Raw genomic sequence first — 16,049 nt, 5'->3', positions numbered from 1 at the left:
TTTCGGACAGACAGCCCAATTGTAGCTCTTAACTCATCTAGGGACACACTGTCATTAGAATGGTACCAATAATCTTCTATAGCTGTGCATGCTGGTCAGCTCATCTGCAGTTACATGTTCGGCCACAGAAGTTAATTGAATATGACATTATCATTTGGATCAATGACCATAACATGGTTGTTTGTCTGAAGACAACATTAAAACTGGTAATAACTGCAAAAGTTGATAGTGATTATGACTGAAAATAAATTTTTTTCGTAGTAAGTGACAATTGCTGATGTTCCTCCATAATGTGATTAATTTAAACAAATACAAACTAATGGTAACTCTATAACTTCAAATAGATCTTTTTGCTACTGATTCAACAACTCTGAAAGTTATGTCCTCCCTAACCAGTTAAATGACAACAAGAAAAAAAGATTTGCTTTAGTCTACAGTCACACTTTTATTTTGTACATTTTCTGTACTAAGTACCATCACCAGACCATCCTACAATTTCTTAGATAGCTTTTACACTGTGACTTCCTTTTTTAAATAAAAAGGAACAAATATCTGTAAACAGGGGACTCTTATCACTTCTGCATGCATTTTTGCATCTATTTAAAGCATAGCATTGACCTCCATTTTTAGATTGTGATTGGGTAAGCGACTGCCTCTATTTTAAAACTGTACTTTATACCATGTGTTTCCCATAATAGGGTAAACATATTTTGTAAATGTTTCTTAAATAACATTTTAACTGTATAGTGTGATTTTACTGGTACTGAAGCCAGTAGTGAGCCAACAAAATAAAAATGTTTTGAACGTACTTGTCCTTTGAATTAACTGAAAGACGCATAATTGAACTCTTTGAGATTTTTTCAACTCATATACATGTTTTTATGAAAGGAAATAATTAGAAATAACCAATCAGTAAGAATAAAAGTATCAGATGTAGACAGAAGGAACATTATGTCCTACTGTTCTGAGAAACTGAAAGCAGTTTCCCCCAAATCAACAATTTGAAACATGGATTTCAACATAGACTGTATTTATTACCAAAAAAATCAACAAAACTACTTCAAAATCATGATCAATCCATCGCTCTTTAAGGTTGTTCTATATAAGTTAACTTTATTATTATTATTGTTGTTATTGTTATTATAATCATCATCCTCAAACTCTTGCAGACTGAATATATTTTTGAAATTGATTTGCAAATGTAGGAGAGGGTAAAATCAATAATCTAAAACTATAGTACAACACACTCAACTTATTCCAGTTTATTCTTTGGTAGGTACCGAACCAAATGTGGTACCATCTGGTTGTGAACACTGCCCACCTGGCATGTTATGCAATCCAACAACTGGTGCTTGCTACAAAGGTAGGACAAAATTTCCTGAGTCATTAACATTAGAAAACACAGTGTGTTGCTGTTTTGTTTCCTCTAAATAAGGGACATCCCACATTACCACTGAACAACTGAATTCTGTGAGTTCAGTTATCCAATTTCCTTTGCCCAACTCATACCTCTCATGCCAATATCACGTGCTGTATGGTGAATGAAGCATTTTCTAAGCTGCAATATGTTACAAAGGTGTACTAATATATACATGGAACAGAACAGAAAAGGTAACAAACTCTAATTTTCAGAATTATATCACAAAAATGAACCTTATAATTAACTTTAAAATGATTAATTTTTCCTTTTTCAGATTTAATTTCAGACACATGACCATTCAGAAACAATATTTTTGGAACTGTATGATCTTGGGTCTTTTCCTAAAACTCATTTTTCATTTTGTAAATATTTTCAGCTTCTTTTCTCTATCATATGGAACTCAGTCATCACAAATGACTGCTTGAGAGTATAATTTCAAGAAAAGTTTTAATGATTTTGTACTTGGGAGCTTTTTTTCCAAATCATTCTTGCACACATCAAACTTTCCAATACATTATTATGCAACAGCATTATGTTGTGAATATTACAGTGAAGCATTATCACCATTTTTGGTCCACATTAACCTAAAATTTTTCACGTAAGCTACACACTGTCCAAACTGTACACATTTGCTTATCAGTGAAAGTTTGTAAATACACATGCATGGACACTTTAATCAGCATTTAGGAAGGTGTGGTGTTGCATTTTAGCTTTCTGGGCATTGTAAACCAACAAGACATTGAAGCACAGTGTTTGAAAGCAGTTTGCAGCTCTGTGTACATTTCATGGCAACAAGCATGTCTTGCAGGTTTTGTGGTGATGGATTGTTGCTTTGAATACCAATGGTATACTATAAGCAATGTAAGCATTCAGCTGTATCTAGGACTGCAGTGGTGGGAAAAAGAAACCATAGTAATATTCTCAGGACCTTGACAAGATGCTCATCCAGTTACAAAAATTTAATGAAACTTATGGTGAGATGACAGCTATGGTAGGATTCTGCAAAAATAAGTCTAGAGCTACACTGAGTCACATTCAAACATCAATATAATTGCCTAAACTCTACTCCATATGATTTTATTAGGTAAATGTGTGTTCAGAATTCATATCACACAATGTAATATTAATCACATTACAGCTATTCAAACTTAGTGTTGTGCTGATAATTTATGTATAAGTTTTAATGAGTTCATGTTAATATAACACTGCATACAACACACATAATTTTGCATGGTAATTTACATGACAATCCCTGGGCAAACCATTTTTTCCTACATGTGTGATTCATGTCCCTAAAAGAATAAAGAACTTTGGTTGTAAACTTTATTTAGAAATAATACCTGAGATTGCAAAGGGTAAACATGTTACCTGTTGATAAAAAATAAACTGAAACTTATTTGCATACTCCTGTGAGCATGTATTTCAGTATTTTACATAAACAGAACCACATGAAACACAATTTTTTATATCAATATTCTCAGATCCTAAACCATTCTGAAGCAAGAACTGAGTTTGCTAACTGCAGTTATATAATGAGCAGTTATATAATGCTGAATGGAAGGAACTTCAATTTTCATTTTCTCATTCATCTGAAGTTATAATAAGTAAATATTATTGGCTAATGTAAAGAATCAGCTGCAACAAGGTGCTTTCATTTGGAGACAGCACATAATTTTTAAAAAATTGGTATACCAAATTGCATGAAGTGGATATGAATAATTTGATGGTAATTTATGCATAATACTGTAATGCTTGAAAATTGCATTTAAAGTATATCATGCCTCCTTATTTACCACACATCTGCATTTTTTTTCTGAAAGACAGTATGATCACAGAAAAGCAATACTACATACACATTTTAAGAAGGTATTGAGTGACATGACTGTTAGGGATAGTTGAGTTGTCCACCCAGTATTGCATGATTTTTTTACCACTGCCAATGATAGCAGGCAGACAAAATTATAGTTAGCACATTTACTATGCTAATAAATAAGACAATTTCAAATTCAATTTTCCCAAAACATTTCAGCAATTACTAACTTCATGCCTCACTTCCACTGTCGTAGAGGTAAACACACTAAATATAGTATTATCTGCCAATTGCAGTTGGCAGCAACTGGAAAGCATTCAATATCAGATGATGGTATTCAATGCCCATCAATTAAGCAGATCCCTTCGATCACATCAGTATCTCCTTACAGTGTTAATATGATAGATTTATGCATGTAACCAATTATTGCATCATAGCCAGTTACAATTGTCTTCATGCACTGCTGTATTTTGAATGGAAATGGATCAATTTTCTTTAAAATAAAAGTGGTCCTATAAGAAGACTTATGGTACAGCTCCCAATGGTCAGGTATATTGTTATAAAGATGTACCACACTGTGCCTCTTTTTTTTTTCCTTCATAGCTTTTTTTTTTCACTTGCTTACTGTGAGAGTAGTTTTTCACATTATACAAATATTATATGTATAAAGACAAAAAAACTATTTTATTCACTCCTACAAATCTATTCTTTTCTGTAATCATATTGTCAACAATATTATTATTATTTTATTAAATAATATTTTAGTGACTATCTCTATCAATTCAGTATCATATTATACATTCAGAAATATTTTGTACAACTTGTACAGTAGGCCTAATAGCATGTGGGACAGCAATATATTCATCTATAAACTCTAGCAACAGTTTCCAGTACAAAGACTATTGTTTAATTAGTCGCTTTCGCATGATAAACTTTTTTGGTGTTGGCTTTTGCCTGACTGCTTCTGTGCTATAAATGGCAAACTGCTTGTGTGCAGGGATTTTTTTTTGTTCTGGGCATAATTAACTTCTATACCTAAAATAACATAAATCCAATACTGTAAATATAATGTCTTTCTTCATTAAAATATATTGTTTCCTAAATAAAACAGAATATTTGGAATAGAAGAAATTGCATTCTATATTAATGTTTACCTACTTCCTCTGTCCTTTAAATCTTTGTATATTAGAGTTATAGTTGACTTAAATTGTAGTTGTACATATATACTTTATCTCAGAACTGTCTTTGGACTTAATTTTTATTCTAACAATTTAAAATTTCTTTTAAAATTCACTCAGCAAGATTAACAACTTTGTTTCTTTTTTTTTTTTTTTTTTTTTTTTTTTTGCTTTTACTCATCTATAGTAACCGACGACCAGGAAAGTGGCACATCTATCACTACACAGCCAAGCCCGGGCATTGTGGAAAAAGGAATTGAGACAGTAACCCTGACAATGACAGAAATAGGTGAAACAACCAAACTAAACACTGAAGGAACTGCACAAACAAACACAGTAGTACCTACCATACTTAGCATGGATGAGGAAAACACGACTATAGAACCTCCGTCAGATGTGACTTTATCTGATAATAAAGTTTCCGACACAGGACCTCAAATATTCTCTACAACAGAAATGGCAAGTACAACAGCAGTAAATACAGAAATATTGCCTACTTCAGGTGACATTGAGTCAACATCTAATGAAATGACAACAAAGGCAGTGTCTGTGGGAGTGACGGAAACGACACAAGGTGTACCTCTTATAGAATTACTGCCAACAGAAACGGCCACACAGGAAAGTTCAACCAATGAAGAGGTGGTTACTGTTACAGCTATTCCGGAGGCACAAGAACCGACATCTGTTCCTGTTACTATGCAAACAGAACTTTCTACATCTGGCCTGGTAACAGAAATGCAGGATTTTAGCACAACAAAATCAAGTATGGAAACAGAATCTGTAACTAAACTACCTGTAACACAGAGGGCAATCAATTTTGAGACTCCAACAGACTCTGAATCTCTTATCACAAAAGTTGCAGAGGTGACTACAGCAGCAAATGATGAGAGTTACTTTGAATCAGTGACAATTACTACAGAAACTTCCTCTGGGAGGGACTTAAATTTTACAACAACTTCTATGAGCGAAGAGGCAAGTTTAACAGAAATCACAACAGCAGGGACCACATTAGTGACAACCAGAGAAGACACAAGATCAGGAACCACAGTAGTGACAACCAGAGAAGAATTGTCAGAACCACTAGTACCATCTACCACGGACATATCAGAACAGGCAATTACAAGTCCTTCACCAACAGTTACTGAGACAAAAATTTTAGATGCCCAAACTGAACCTGCAAAGGAAACCACAGAAATGAATTATAACAACCAAGAAGTTACAACACAACGTGCTATGAATCTGATAACAGAGCCTGAGTTTTCTGAAGGAAGTACAGAGACAGGTACAACACAGCAACCCACAAGAGCCCCAACAACATTCGAATACACAAGTACACCTCAGCAAGAGGCAGCAACAGAAGAATTACCAAGCAGTACTCAGGTAGAACTCGGAGAAGGTATGACCACAGAAATACCGAGACAGGTTTTTGAGACAAGACAACCAGATGAAAGTAGTACAATGCGCACAGAATCACAGGAAATGACAACTGAATTAAATGATGAAACCACTACTGGCGCATCAGACACCAAGGTGAATGATATAACTGATGTGCCAACAGACACAACTCTGCCAACTGCTACAATTAGTTTCACACAAAATATAAATGACAGTAATCAAGTTCCAACAACACTTGCTCCTGACATCACTATCACAACTGATATTTCCATAAATACCACTCCAAGCCTAGAAGCTACAACCAAAGATGAAAATGCCTTTCCATCTGAAATTAGTACTACAACTGCAACACCAGAGGTTTTCACAACAGACAGAAACCTACAAGTGGGCCAGTCTACTCTGCAGAGCACCACACAAGTAACCACAGAATTCTTTCCAGTATCAGAGGCCACAACAGAAAATATTGTAACTGAAACAGAGATTTCACCACGTGACATAGGAACAACAACCACAGATTATCAGACTACAATAAATAACATTGCAGAAACAAGTACTCGTGCACAGAACACTGAAGGAACAGAAAATGACATACAGACCAGTACCTCATCTGAAGGTGCTGTTGGCATAACTACAGAACAAACGCAAACCACTAAATTCAAAATGGATGAAGTAGTAACTGTGACGCAAGAAACAGAAACCATAACAGAAAGTAGGATTAATATCTTGGAAGATCAACCAACAACAATGGAAGCATACACAATTAATCAGCTTACTGGAAAAGAGGACGAAAGTACAGTAACAACTGAGGCAAGCCCATCAACATTTGAAACAACTACAATGAATGAACAAACAACACTGCTGACGGAAGCAACAGCTCAGACAACAGCAAGTACAGTTACAGCAGAAGTACAGCCTGACACAGTGACACTCACTACCACAGAGCCCACAGATGATTACAAAACAGAATCATCAGCATATGAGACAACAACACTGCGTAATGAATTGACAGTAACTGACACAGAATCCTCTGTAAATGACTTGGAGACAGAAAATCCAAATACCCCACCTAGTGTAACTGAATCACCTCTAACAGAAAGTAGTGCAGGAACCACAACAATAGCTGAGAGTATGCTAGAACTGACATCAGAATTTATGGAAAGTGAGACAGTTACAAGTACAACAGAAACATCTACTACTCCATCTGACTTTGACAACAGATTTGAGACTACTACAACTATTCCATGTACTGTTGACAAAGACTGTCCTGAGACTGAAGCCTGTCGGGATGGCCTGTGTCTCAATCCTTGTGTGGGCACTTGTGGATCCGGTGCCATATGCACAGTCTCAAACCACACCACACTTTGCACTTGCCCAATCGGGCATCCTGGAAATGCAACCGTGGACTGCCAACGAGGTACTAAAAAATTACTGAAGCCCATACTATTAATCAGTGAATACTGAAAACAATTATTTTGTAAATACAGTCGTACTTCAGTTCTTGACTATTCCTGTCTTTCAGAATGATTTCAGTTTTCTACCTTGTCTTGTAAAATACGTGAATTTCTTACTCTGTGCTTTCAATGTAGTGTACTTAAAAATGTAGTACAGTCCATTCTTTTGTGGCACTATATATAAAATTGCACTTAAAATAACTTCTCTAAAGCTGAATTTCACTGTACTTCAAAAAGTGGAATAGTCAGTAACACAAAACTAGGAGTCAAATATTTCTTCAAAAACTTTTACACTATAACAAGTAGTATATGTCACATTTAACCTTTAAATTGTTTTTCTACCTCATATTTAAAAGAATGAGGATAAAGCAAAACTGTAGCATGTAAATGGTGTATATAGTTTACTTGCACTAATAAAATGCATGCCATAAAATAATTCATAATATGCTAACAAATTCCCAGCACTTCTGTTTAGTCACACTAATGTAGCCCTTCTCAAATGCTCCTCCCAGAACCCACAGGATTGCCGAAGGCACCCAGCCCCTGTGAATCTGACAATGACTGCCTCGACTCGGAGGCATGCTACGGGCAGCTGTGCCAAGACCCGTGTGAGTTTTCCAAGGCATGTGCCCCCACTGCTAAGTGTCAACCAAAGGCACACAGGCCAGTCTGCACTTGCCCCACTGGCTACGAAGGCGATCCTGCAGTAAAGTGCTTCCTGTCAGAACCATGTAAGAAAACTAATATTTTTGCAGGGGTATCTGGTTTCTCAAATGGTAGATTTCATGAAGTCCCTAAGTGAAAGTTTATTTCTCCTATGTGAGGTTGTCTTTCCAAAGTGAATATGTCCATCTTTAGACATCTAAAACAAGAACTGGGTGATACAGCCAGTTACATCACATGACAATCTACCATTTGGCCGATGGTCCCCTATTAACTTCAGCAGCTAATCATTAAACAAACAAGGAAAGAACCATTAATGTCATGCAGAAATTTCGGAGAATATAACAATGAGTATCAAAACAGTGCTTCGGCATGTACCCACCATTAAATAATGGAATTTATGTATACTTAATGGTTCTGTCTAACATCTGCTGCATACAGTAATCAAAGGCAGTAATATTAGTCAATATTAAATAACATGCTGAATAATCTGCAAAAGCTGTGCTTTGTCTGACAGTACCACAATGGTTTTACAGTTCCTAAATGAGTAAAAATTAATTTTTAGCATTTTATGTACAATAACTTTTATCATTTGTAGAAACATACAGATCATTCACTTTGCTGTACATACTTAGTTACAAACTGTAAGAAATTCACAGTGATGTTGCACAATAAACTTTGTATATAGGTAGATTGTCTTCTTTTTTCCTTTCCCATAACTTATTCTGTGTTCTTGTACAACTGTTAACTGTTTATTTTATCAACGCAATACAGTGAGTTGTGCAAGCAACGCTGACTGTCCCCTGACTGAAGCTTGCATTGACCAAAAATGTCAACGGCCCTGTGAAGTTCGCAATCCTTGTGCTCAAAATGCTGTCTGCATCAACACAAATCATGGCACAGATTGCAGCTGTGCAGAAGGATATCATGGGAATGGATATGTGGGATGTGTGCCAGGTTAGTTGCAATGTACCCAAAATATTTCAATAAGAAGACAATAACTGTAAGTAGAAAAAAATGTTTCAAATCATCTCCTTTCATCAGTAACAGGACCAAAGAACGTTTGTCAGTACAATGAGGACTGTCCTCCAGACAAGCTGTGTGACAGGCTGAACAGGGTTTGCATAAATCCTTGCTTGGAAGAAGCATGTGGTGAAAATGCTGAATGTGTTCCAACAAATCATGCTATTGACTGCAGATGCTTAGCTGGCTACTCAGGAAATCCTTATGTACAGTGCAACAGAGGTACGTCAAAGACAAAAAGTCATTGGTGTCTATACTATGTATTGAGCTACAGTATATCAGTTCACTGTAATCACGCCACAAACAAATAAATTCTTGTTTATTCAGTTGCAGGCTGCCGCAGTGACAATGAATGCCCTGCAAATGAGGCCTGTGTTAATGGCAGATGTGGAAATCCTTGTCAGTGTGGAATTAACGCAGTATGCAACGTTCTGAAACATAAGCCAGTTTGTAAATGTTTACAAGGATATACAGGAAACCCGGAAGTGGAATGTAGAGGTAAGTACTGCAGCACAGACATGCTCCATTTGACATTCCATTGTGAGCAAAAAAAAAAAAAAAATTGTCATTCAATGAGATCTACGATGGTTATCTCCTAAACAACGCAAAATGCAATATATTATGTGTGTAACTAAATTTATAATTCATTATACGTGAAACTATAATGCATATAATTTTCAGCACCATCGGATCCTTGCAATCCAAACCCTTGTGGCATAAATGCTAAGTGCGAGCTTGACAATGGGAACCCAATATGTTACTGTCCTAAGGGAATGACTGGCAATCCGTTCAAAAACTGCAGTAAGTATTTCTTTCTTCTTTCAGTCAATAACTTTCTGTACCATACTTAAGTTCTAATATTATGAACCATCAGTTTAAGTGAACTGTCAGCTTAAATCGCTGCGTTGAAACGCTTAAACATGGTGATTACAAACAGTAATTCTTCGAACTCGTATAGACAGCATACAATAGGGACTCACCAGCAGTAACTTATAAGCGAATAGGAGACAGGTGATAGTATTTCGTGTTGTAGCACATGAAGAAACTGAACCCGTCATAGAAGACCACAGCTATGGATAACACTGACAGTACTGCGTAGTTTTTTTAAATGTACCACTAATAATCAGCTACAATAAAATTTCCGTGTACTTTAACAATAACATGGAATTCCTATAATAAGGATTATTGTACAGCTTATAATATGGAAAGGTTTGCACCATGCAGCACAATTTATAAGTAGCTTATGCTGACTTGAAAAACTAAATCAGTTGCGTTGTATATCGTAAACCTTTGATGTTCCCCTCTTTCTCTCTCGCCCTTTACGGCTTATTCCATAAAAGTTTGGCACTGTTGTTAAGTTACATTTTTTTTTCACAATGGGACCAAAAGGAAGAGTCAACTGGGAAGGTACATCATTATCAGGAAAACATCTGATTTTCTTTTATTTTTAATCGAAACCAAAGGTTATGATATTAACCAACATTAACTCACGTGAGACAAAAATACTGCATGATAATAACTAATGCAAGAAAATGTCTAGTTGTTCTTGCAGCAATCTGTCAAAACGAAAGGGATAGCTGTTTCTTTGCACGAGCAAAATGTGTCTTTTTCGATAGCACTGCATCTCCATTATTATCCCACAACGGCACTTAAGCATGCGCTGTGCAATACAGGTACAGTCACAGTACCGCTGACTAACAAATGAATGGTCATGGGTGAGATATCCCGCGTTGTTCAAATCAGGGGAGCCATATTGTGATTAACTAGATTTTTTCATTTCTCGTGCTCTGTTTTCCTACAGCATGCGCATTGTAAAAAGGTAAATTATTTTTGTGTAAAATGCTCTATACTCATTTGTAACGATATCCGTCCCTTTGAAAAGGAAGGGGAAACGTAACGAACTCCTCCCAACAAAGGTATGTTCATTCCAAAAGACAGTAGTCTCGTTGATGACCAATGCAGAAATTGCGAGCAAATTTAAAACACGGTCCTCATAAGCGTACATGCTTGCCATATTTGTTACGAAACTGCTATTTTCACTTATTTAGCATTGTTTGGTTAAAATTAACTTTGCGTATCTTGTGGAACGCAGTTTTCAGCCCTAATACCTATACAGCTTGATTGCTGTGTCGATTTATACTTTTCTAACCAGCATCTGCACAATACAAAATCCACTAACAGTGTATCAAAACACACTCACAAGTTTTAGCTGTACCTTAAAGTTAACGTGTGAAGTATTTCCGATATGTAAATAACATTAGTTATTTGTAAATAATCTCTTCTAGGTCTCTTAATGTTCTTTCATTTATTACGACGAGTTCGGATACTGTCATCAACAGATCCAAAACTTAGAACTCGTGAAATAAAGTTCAGCGTCAGGAACTGATCCTCCTCTTCTTTTCGAGAGTAGGTCGCTTAGGACCCCGCAGAATCGACTCTTTTTCATCTTTAATTAGCCCGGCATCTTTTGTGCGTAACGAGTGAGCGTGTTTCCATTGCTCTGTCTATGTCTGGAGTTTGGTCCTCTCTTCTTCCTCGAAAGCAGCTTGCCTGATTGCATCTCGGTCCTATAAAACTGGCCGTTTTATATTATTTGTACCAGTTGGATCCAGTAATGCAATTTAGACTTTTTGTGTCAGTTCTTTCTATGTGTCCCATGAATTAGATTCCTTGTAAGTGTGATTTTAGACATTTGCCTGTAGATTCCCGTTCTGGGTCTTGGATGATGAATTCAATCTTTTATTTTTGGTCCTAACATTTTTCTAATAATTTAAAGTTGTTACGCTGTTTTCCTCTTTTATGTTGGTGAACAGTGTACCTGATATGAAGTGTACATCAAGTTTGATCACTGTTTTTAATGTTGGATTTTTCCATTTCTAGGGAAGGTATTTTTTGTTAACTAAAACGTGTTTTCTATTTTCCTTTTTTTACAATTTTCAGTGATTCCTTCATCTATTTTAACATTATTGCCAATTTAGAGCATACATGGTTCTGTTTTTATATCAGTCTTGCTCCTTTTTTCCGAGAAATTCGCAGTCCAGCTCAATGACGGGAAAATATGCCGGGAACGACGCTTGGTTCGGATTCCACGTTAAACTGAAGGCCCCATTTCCCACTTAGGATTGTAGGTTAAAGGCGTGAAAGTTGCCGAAGTGATGGCCAATTGAAATAATTTACAAACAAGCGGTTGAAGTGGCTTTTGTGGATTCCTGGCAAATGACGCTACATTAATTTCTCTTTTTAATATAATCCAGTTTTTCCCAGTCGTTCTTGCAATATTTCAAGCTGTTCTTGTGCGTTTGTCATGTCTCTGGTAATCAGTGCAATGCCAGTTGCAAAGGCTAGACAATGTAATACTACACTTCGAGATTAGGTCCTAAACCAAATAGACGTACACTTAGTTCTTTGTTTCAGTCGTCATAAACGATGTTTTTCGAAAGCCTGCAGTTGCGCCGATAAGGATTTAAACAGCAGGATACTACACCAGCTATGTTTTTCCCACGTATGGCATGACGCATTTCAGGAATTTATCCCCATTTTCAAGTGCTATGGGAAGTAACGCTACTATTATATGAAAACTCTTCATGTTTGTTGTTCTGTTTCTCCGACCACCCATTCGTCTTTTTATAGTCTCAAGGTATTCTGCCACCGTTATGCAGAAGTATATAAACACGTAAACACTCACTCAACACGTTTTACTTTTGTACCATGTTACGATTTTATGTACGGCAATCAGTTTGTATGAAATTTTGCATAACGAAGGAGGCACAATAACGCTATGCAGCCACGCTGCCAGCTACTGGCACATGGCGCTTTGCTGCTCGCCTGGAGCTGTTCATCGAAAATAATTACTTTGCAGTTGTTCACAAGGTGACAGAGTGCTAGCGGAGTCAAATAAGGCAGTGCTGCAGTGACACTGAAGCAGTCAATTACGGCTCAAGTTTGCAGCAATGGTCGCGGCGCGAAACAAAACCAGCTTGATATCACCGCTTGAAGAGGATCGTTTGCGAGCAGTGATGGTCAGGTTAAGTGGGCCGACAAGACTTTGTGGGCTTGTTTCATCACCGCTGGGCCGTGCCTGCGAGTGGAAAGCTGCGAGGTGTAACCATAAATACGTACTTATGCCGTATAAAGACGGCTGCAGGGCAAGAGAAACAAAACAACACACACGCAGATATCATTTACAATTCCAATATAAACTTTCACAGCACATGACAACGGAAATAAATTCCTAGAAGCTTCGTACTATGAAAGAGAAAACTTACATGGCGCTTTATTTCATCGTTTAAATCGTTATACAGCTGATCTCGCTTTGTTACCGAGTAAATGAATTAGTTAAAAAATTACAGATACGTATTTAGGCATACAGCTATACCAAATGCTTTTGTGCTCCACAGTTCCAGAGGGCGAGCCGTGCTCGCCGAACCCGTGCGGGCCCAACTCCGGGTGCCGGCGCGTGGCTGGGTCGCCCGTGTGTTTCTGCCTGCCCGAGTTCGAAGGTAGCCCGCCAGCGCGTCCGTGCCGGCCGCCGACCAGCCCGTGCGAACCGTCACCTTGCGGGCCCAACACGCAGTGCGCCGTGCAGCAGAGCGGCATCGCACGCTGCACCTGCCTCCCCGGCTTCGTCGAGAGCCCCAACACGGTGCGCGGCTGCGTGCCTCGCCGCTCACACTGCGACCCGTCGCCATGCGGGCCCGGCGCCGCCTGCGACCCCGACCGCGACCCACCATGCTACTGCCCCGACAACACCGTGGGGAACCCGTACCGTGGCTGCGCAGGTATGTCTCTGCCCAGCAGTCTCACAATATGAATCAAACTCATGTAGTGTTGTTACTCATTTGATGCTGTTAAGTATTAAGCAACGCGGAAGGCGTGTCACAAAGAAAAGCATGTGAGGAGAAGTTATAAGATTTTAATTATCACCGCGAAAAAATATGGTTACGTAATTAAACTTTTGATTTTTTGCGGTTACAAGTCCGCAGTCCTTTGTTGTTGTGGTCTTCAGTCCGAAGACTGCTTTGATGCAGCTCTCCATGCTACTCTATCCTGTGCTAGCCTCTACATCATCGAGTAACTACTGCAACCTACATCTTTCTGAGGCTGCTTGCCGTATTCATCTCTTGGTCTCCGTCTACGATTTCCACCACCCACACTTCCCTCCAACTATAAACTGGTGATCCCTTGATGTCTCAGAATATATCCTACCAACCGATCCCTTCTTCTAGTCAGGATGTGCCACAAATTTATTTGCTTCACATTTCTATTCAGAACTTCCTCATTACTTAAGTAATCTACCCATCTAATCTGCAGCATTCTTCTGTAGCACCACATTTCAAAAACTTCTATTCCCTTCTTGTCTAAACTATTTATCGTCCAAGATTCACTTCCATACGTGGCTACACTCCATACAAATACTTTCAGAAAAGACGTCCTGGCTCTTAGATCTATACTCGATGTTAACAAATTTCTGTTCTTCAGAAATGGTTTTCTTGCCGTTGCCAGTCTACAGTTTATATCTTCTCTACTTTGAACATCATCACTTATTTTGCTGCCCAAATATCAAAACTCATCTACTACTTTAAGTGTCTCGTTTCCTAAATAATCGCCTCAGTACTACCTAATTTAATTCGACTACGTTCCTTTATCCTTGTTTTTCTTTTGTTGATGTTCATTTTGTATTCTCGTTTCAAGACCCTGTCCATTCCTTTCAACTGCTGTTTCAAGTCCATTGCTGTGCCTGGGAGAGTTACAATGTCTTCGTAAAAGTCAAAGTTTTATTTCTTCTCCCTGAACTTTAATTCCTACTCCAAATTTTTCTTTTGTTTCCTTTACTGCTCGCTCAGTGTACATATTGAATAACATCGGGGATACGCTACAACCCTGTCGCATTCCCTGCTCAGCCACTGTTTCCCTTTCCTGCCCCTCGACTCATGTAACTGCCATCTAGTTTCTGTATAAGTTATAAACAGCCTTTCGCTCCCTGTGTTTTGCTCTTGCTACCCTCAGAATTTCAAATGGAGTGTCCCAGTCAACATTGTCAAAAGCTTTCTCCAAGTCTACAAGTCCTATAAACGTAGCGTTGCCTTTCCTTAACCTACCTTCTAAAAAAGTCGCAGGGTCAGTATTGACTGGCGTGTTCCTACATTTCTCTGGAATCCAGACAGGTCGACTTCTACCAGTTTTTCCATTCTTCTGTAAAGAGTCCGCCCCGATAGCTGAGTGGTCAGCGCGGCGGTCAGACACCCCAAGGGGCCCGGGTTCGATTCCCGGCTGGGTCGGAGATTTTCTCCGCTCAGTTACTGGGTGTTGTGTTGTCCTCATTATCATGCTTCGTTTAATAACACACGAAAGCCACCGCTTTTAGGCCTTGGGAGGTTTACCTCCATTTCTTGGATTCCTACCAAAATGACTCGTTATATAATCACTTATAGAAAATAACATATCTAACAGACACACCAGCACTCACTTTTTTCTATTATTTTATTGGTTTCAGGCTAAGCCTATTTCACCAGACGCAATTATGTCATTTAATGATACAGAGAGCACATTTTTCTAGCTACGTTGTCAAATACACTCCTGGAAATGGAAAAAAGAACACATTGACACCGGTGTGTCAGACCCACCATACTTGCTCCGGACACTGCGAGAGGGCTGTACAAGCAATGATCACACGCACGGCACAGCCGACACACCAGGAACCGCGGTATTGGCCGTCGAACGGCGCTAGCTGCGCAGCATTTGTGCACCGCCGCCGTCAGTCTCAGCCAGTTTGCCGTGGCATACGGAGCTCCATCGCAGTCTTTAACACTGGTAGCATGCCGCGACAGCGTGGACGTGAACCGTATGTGCAGTTGACGGACTTTGAGCGAGGGCGTATAGTGGGCATGCGGGAGGCCGGGTGGACGTACCGCCGAATTGCTCAACACGTGGGGCGTGAGGTCTCCACAGTACATCGATGTTGTCGCCCGAGGTCGGCGGAAGGTGCACGTGCCCGTCGACCTGGGACCGGACCGCAGCGACGCACGGATGCACGCCAAGACCGTAGGATCCTACGCAGTGCCGTAGAGGACCGCACCGCCACTTCCCAGCAAATTAGGGACACTGTTGCT

General features: G+C 38.7%; 1 protein-coding gene across 1 annotated transcript in view; it reads left to right on the top strand.

Moving 5' to 3' along the window:
• Positions 1-16,049, top strand: part of LOC126439847 (uncharacterized) — a 604,845-nt gene that overhangs the window by 306,565 nt on the left and 282,231 nt on the right. The window contains 8 exon segments of the mRNA XM_050090598.1: positions 1,277-1,363; positions 4,596-7,217; positions 7,767-7,985; positions 8,692-8,874; positions 8,962-9,162; positions 9,268-9,438; positions 9,622-9,741; positions 13,338-13,718. Of these exon segments, the coding sequence (XP_049946555.1) occupies positions 1,277-1,363; positions 4,596-7,217; positions 7,767-7,985; positions 8,692-8,874; positions 8,962-9,162; positions 9,268-9,438; positions 9,622-9,741; positions 13,338-13,718 (3,984 nt within the window).

The sequence above is a fragment of the Schistocerca serialis genome, chromosome 1 (genome assembly GCF_023864345.2).
Source record: "Schistocerca serialis cubense isolate TAMUIC-IGC-003099 chromosome 1, iqSchSeri2.2, whole genome shotgun sequence".
Taxonomy (NCBI): Eukaryota; Metazoa; Arthropoda; class Insecta; order Orthoptera; family Acrididae; genus Schistocerca; species Schistocerca serialis.
The sequence above is the reverse complement of the archived record's forward strand: the minus strand, read 5'-3'. Positions and strand labels throughout refer to the sequence as shown.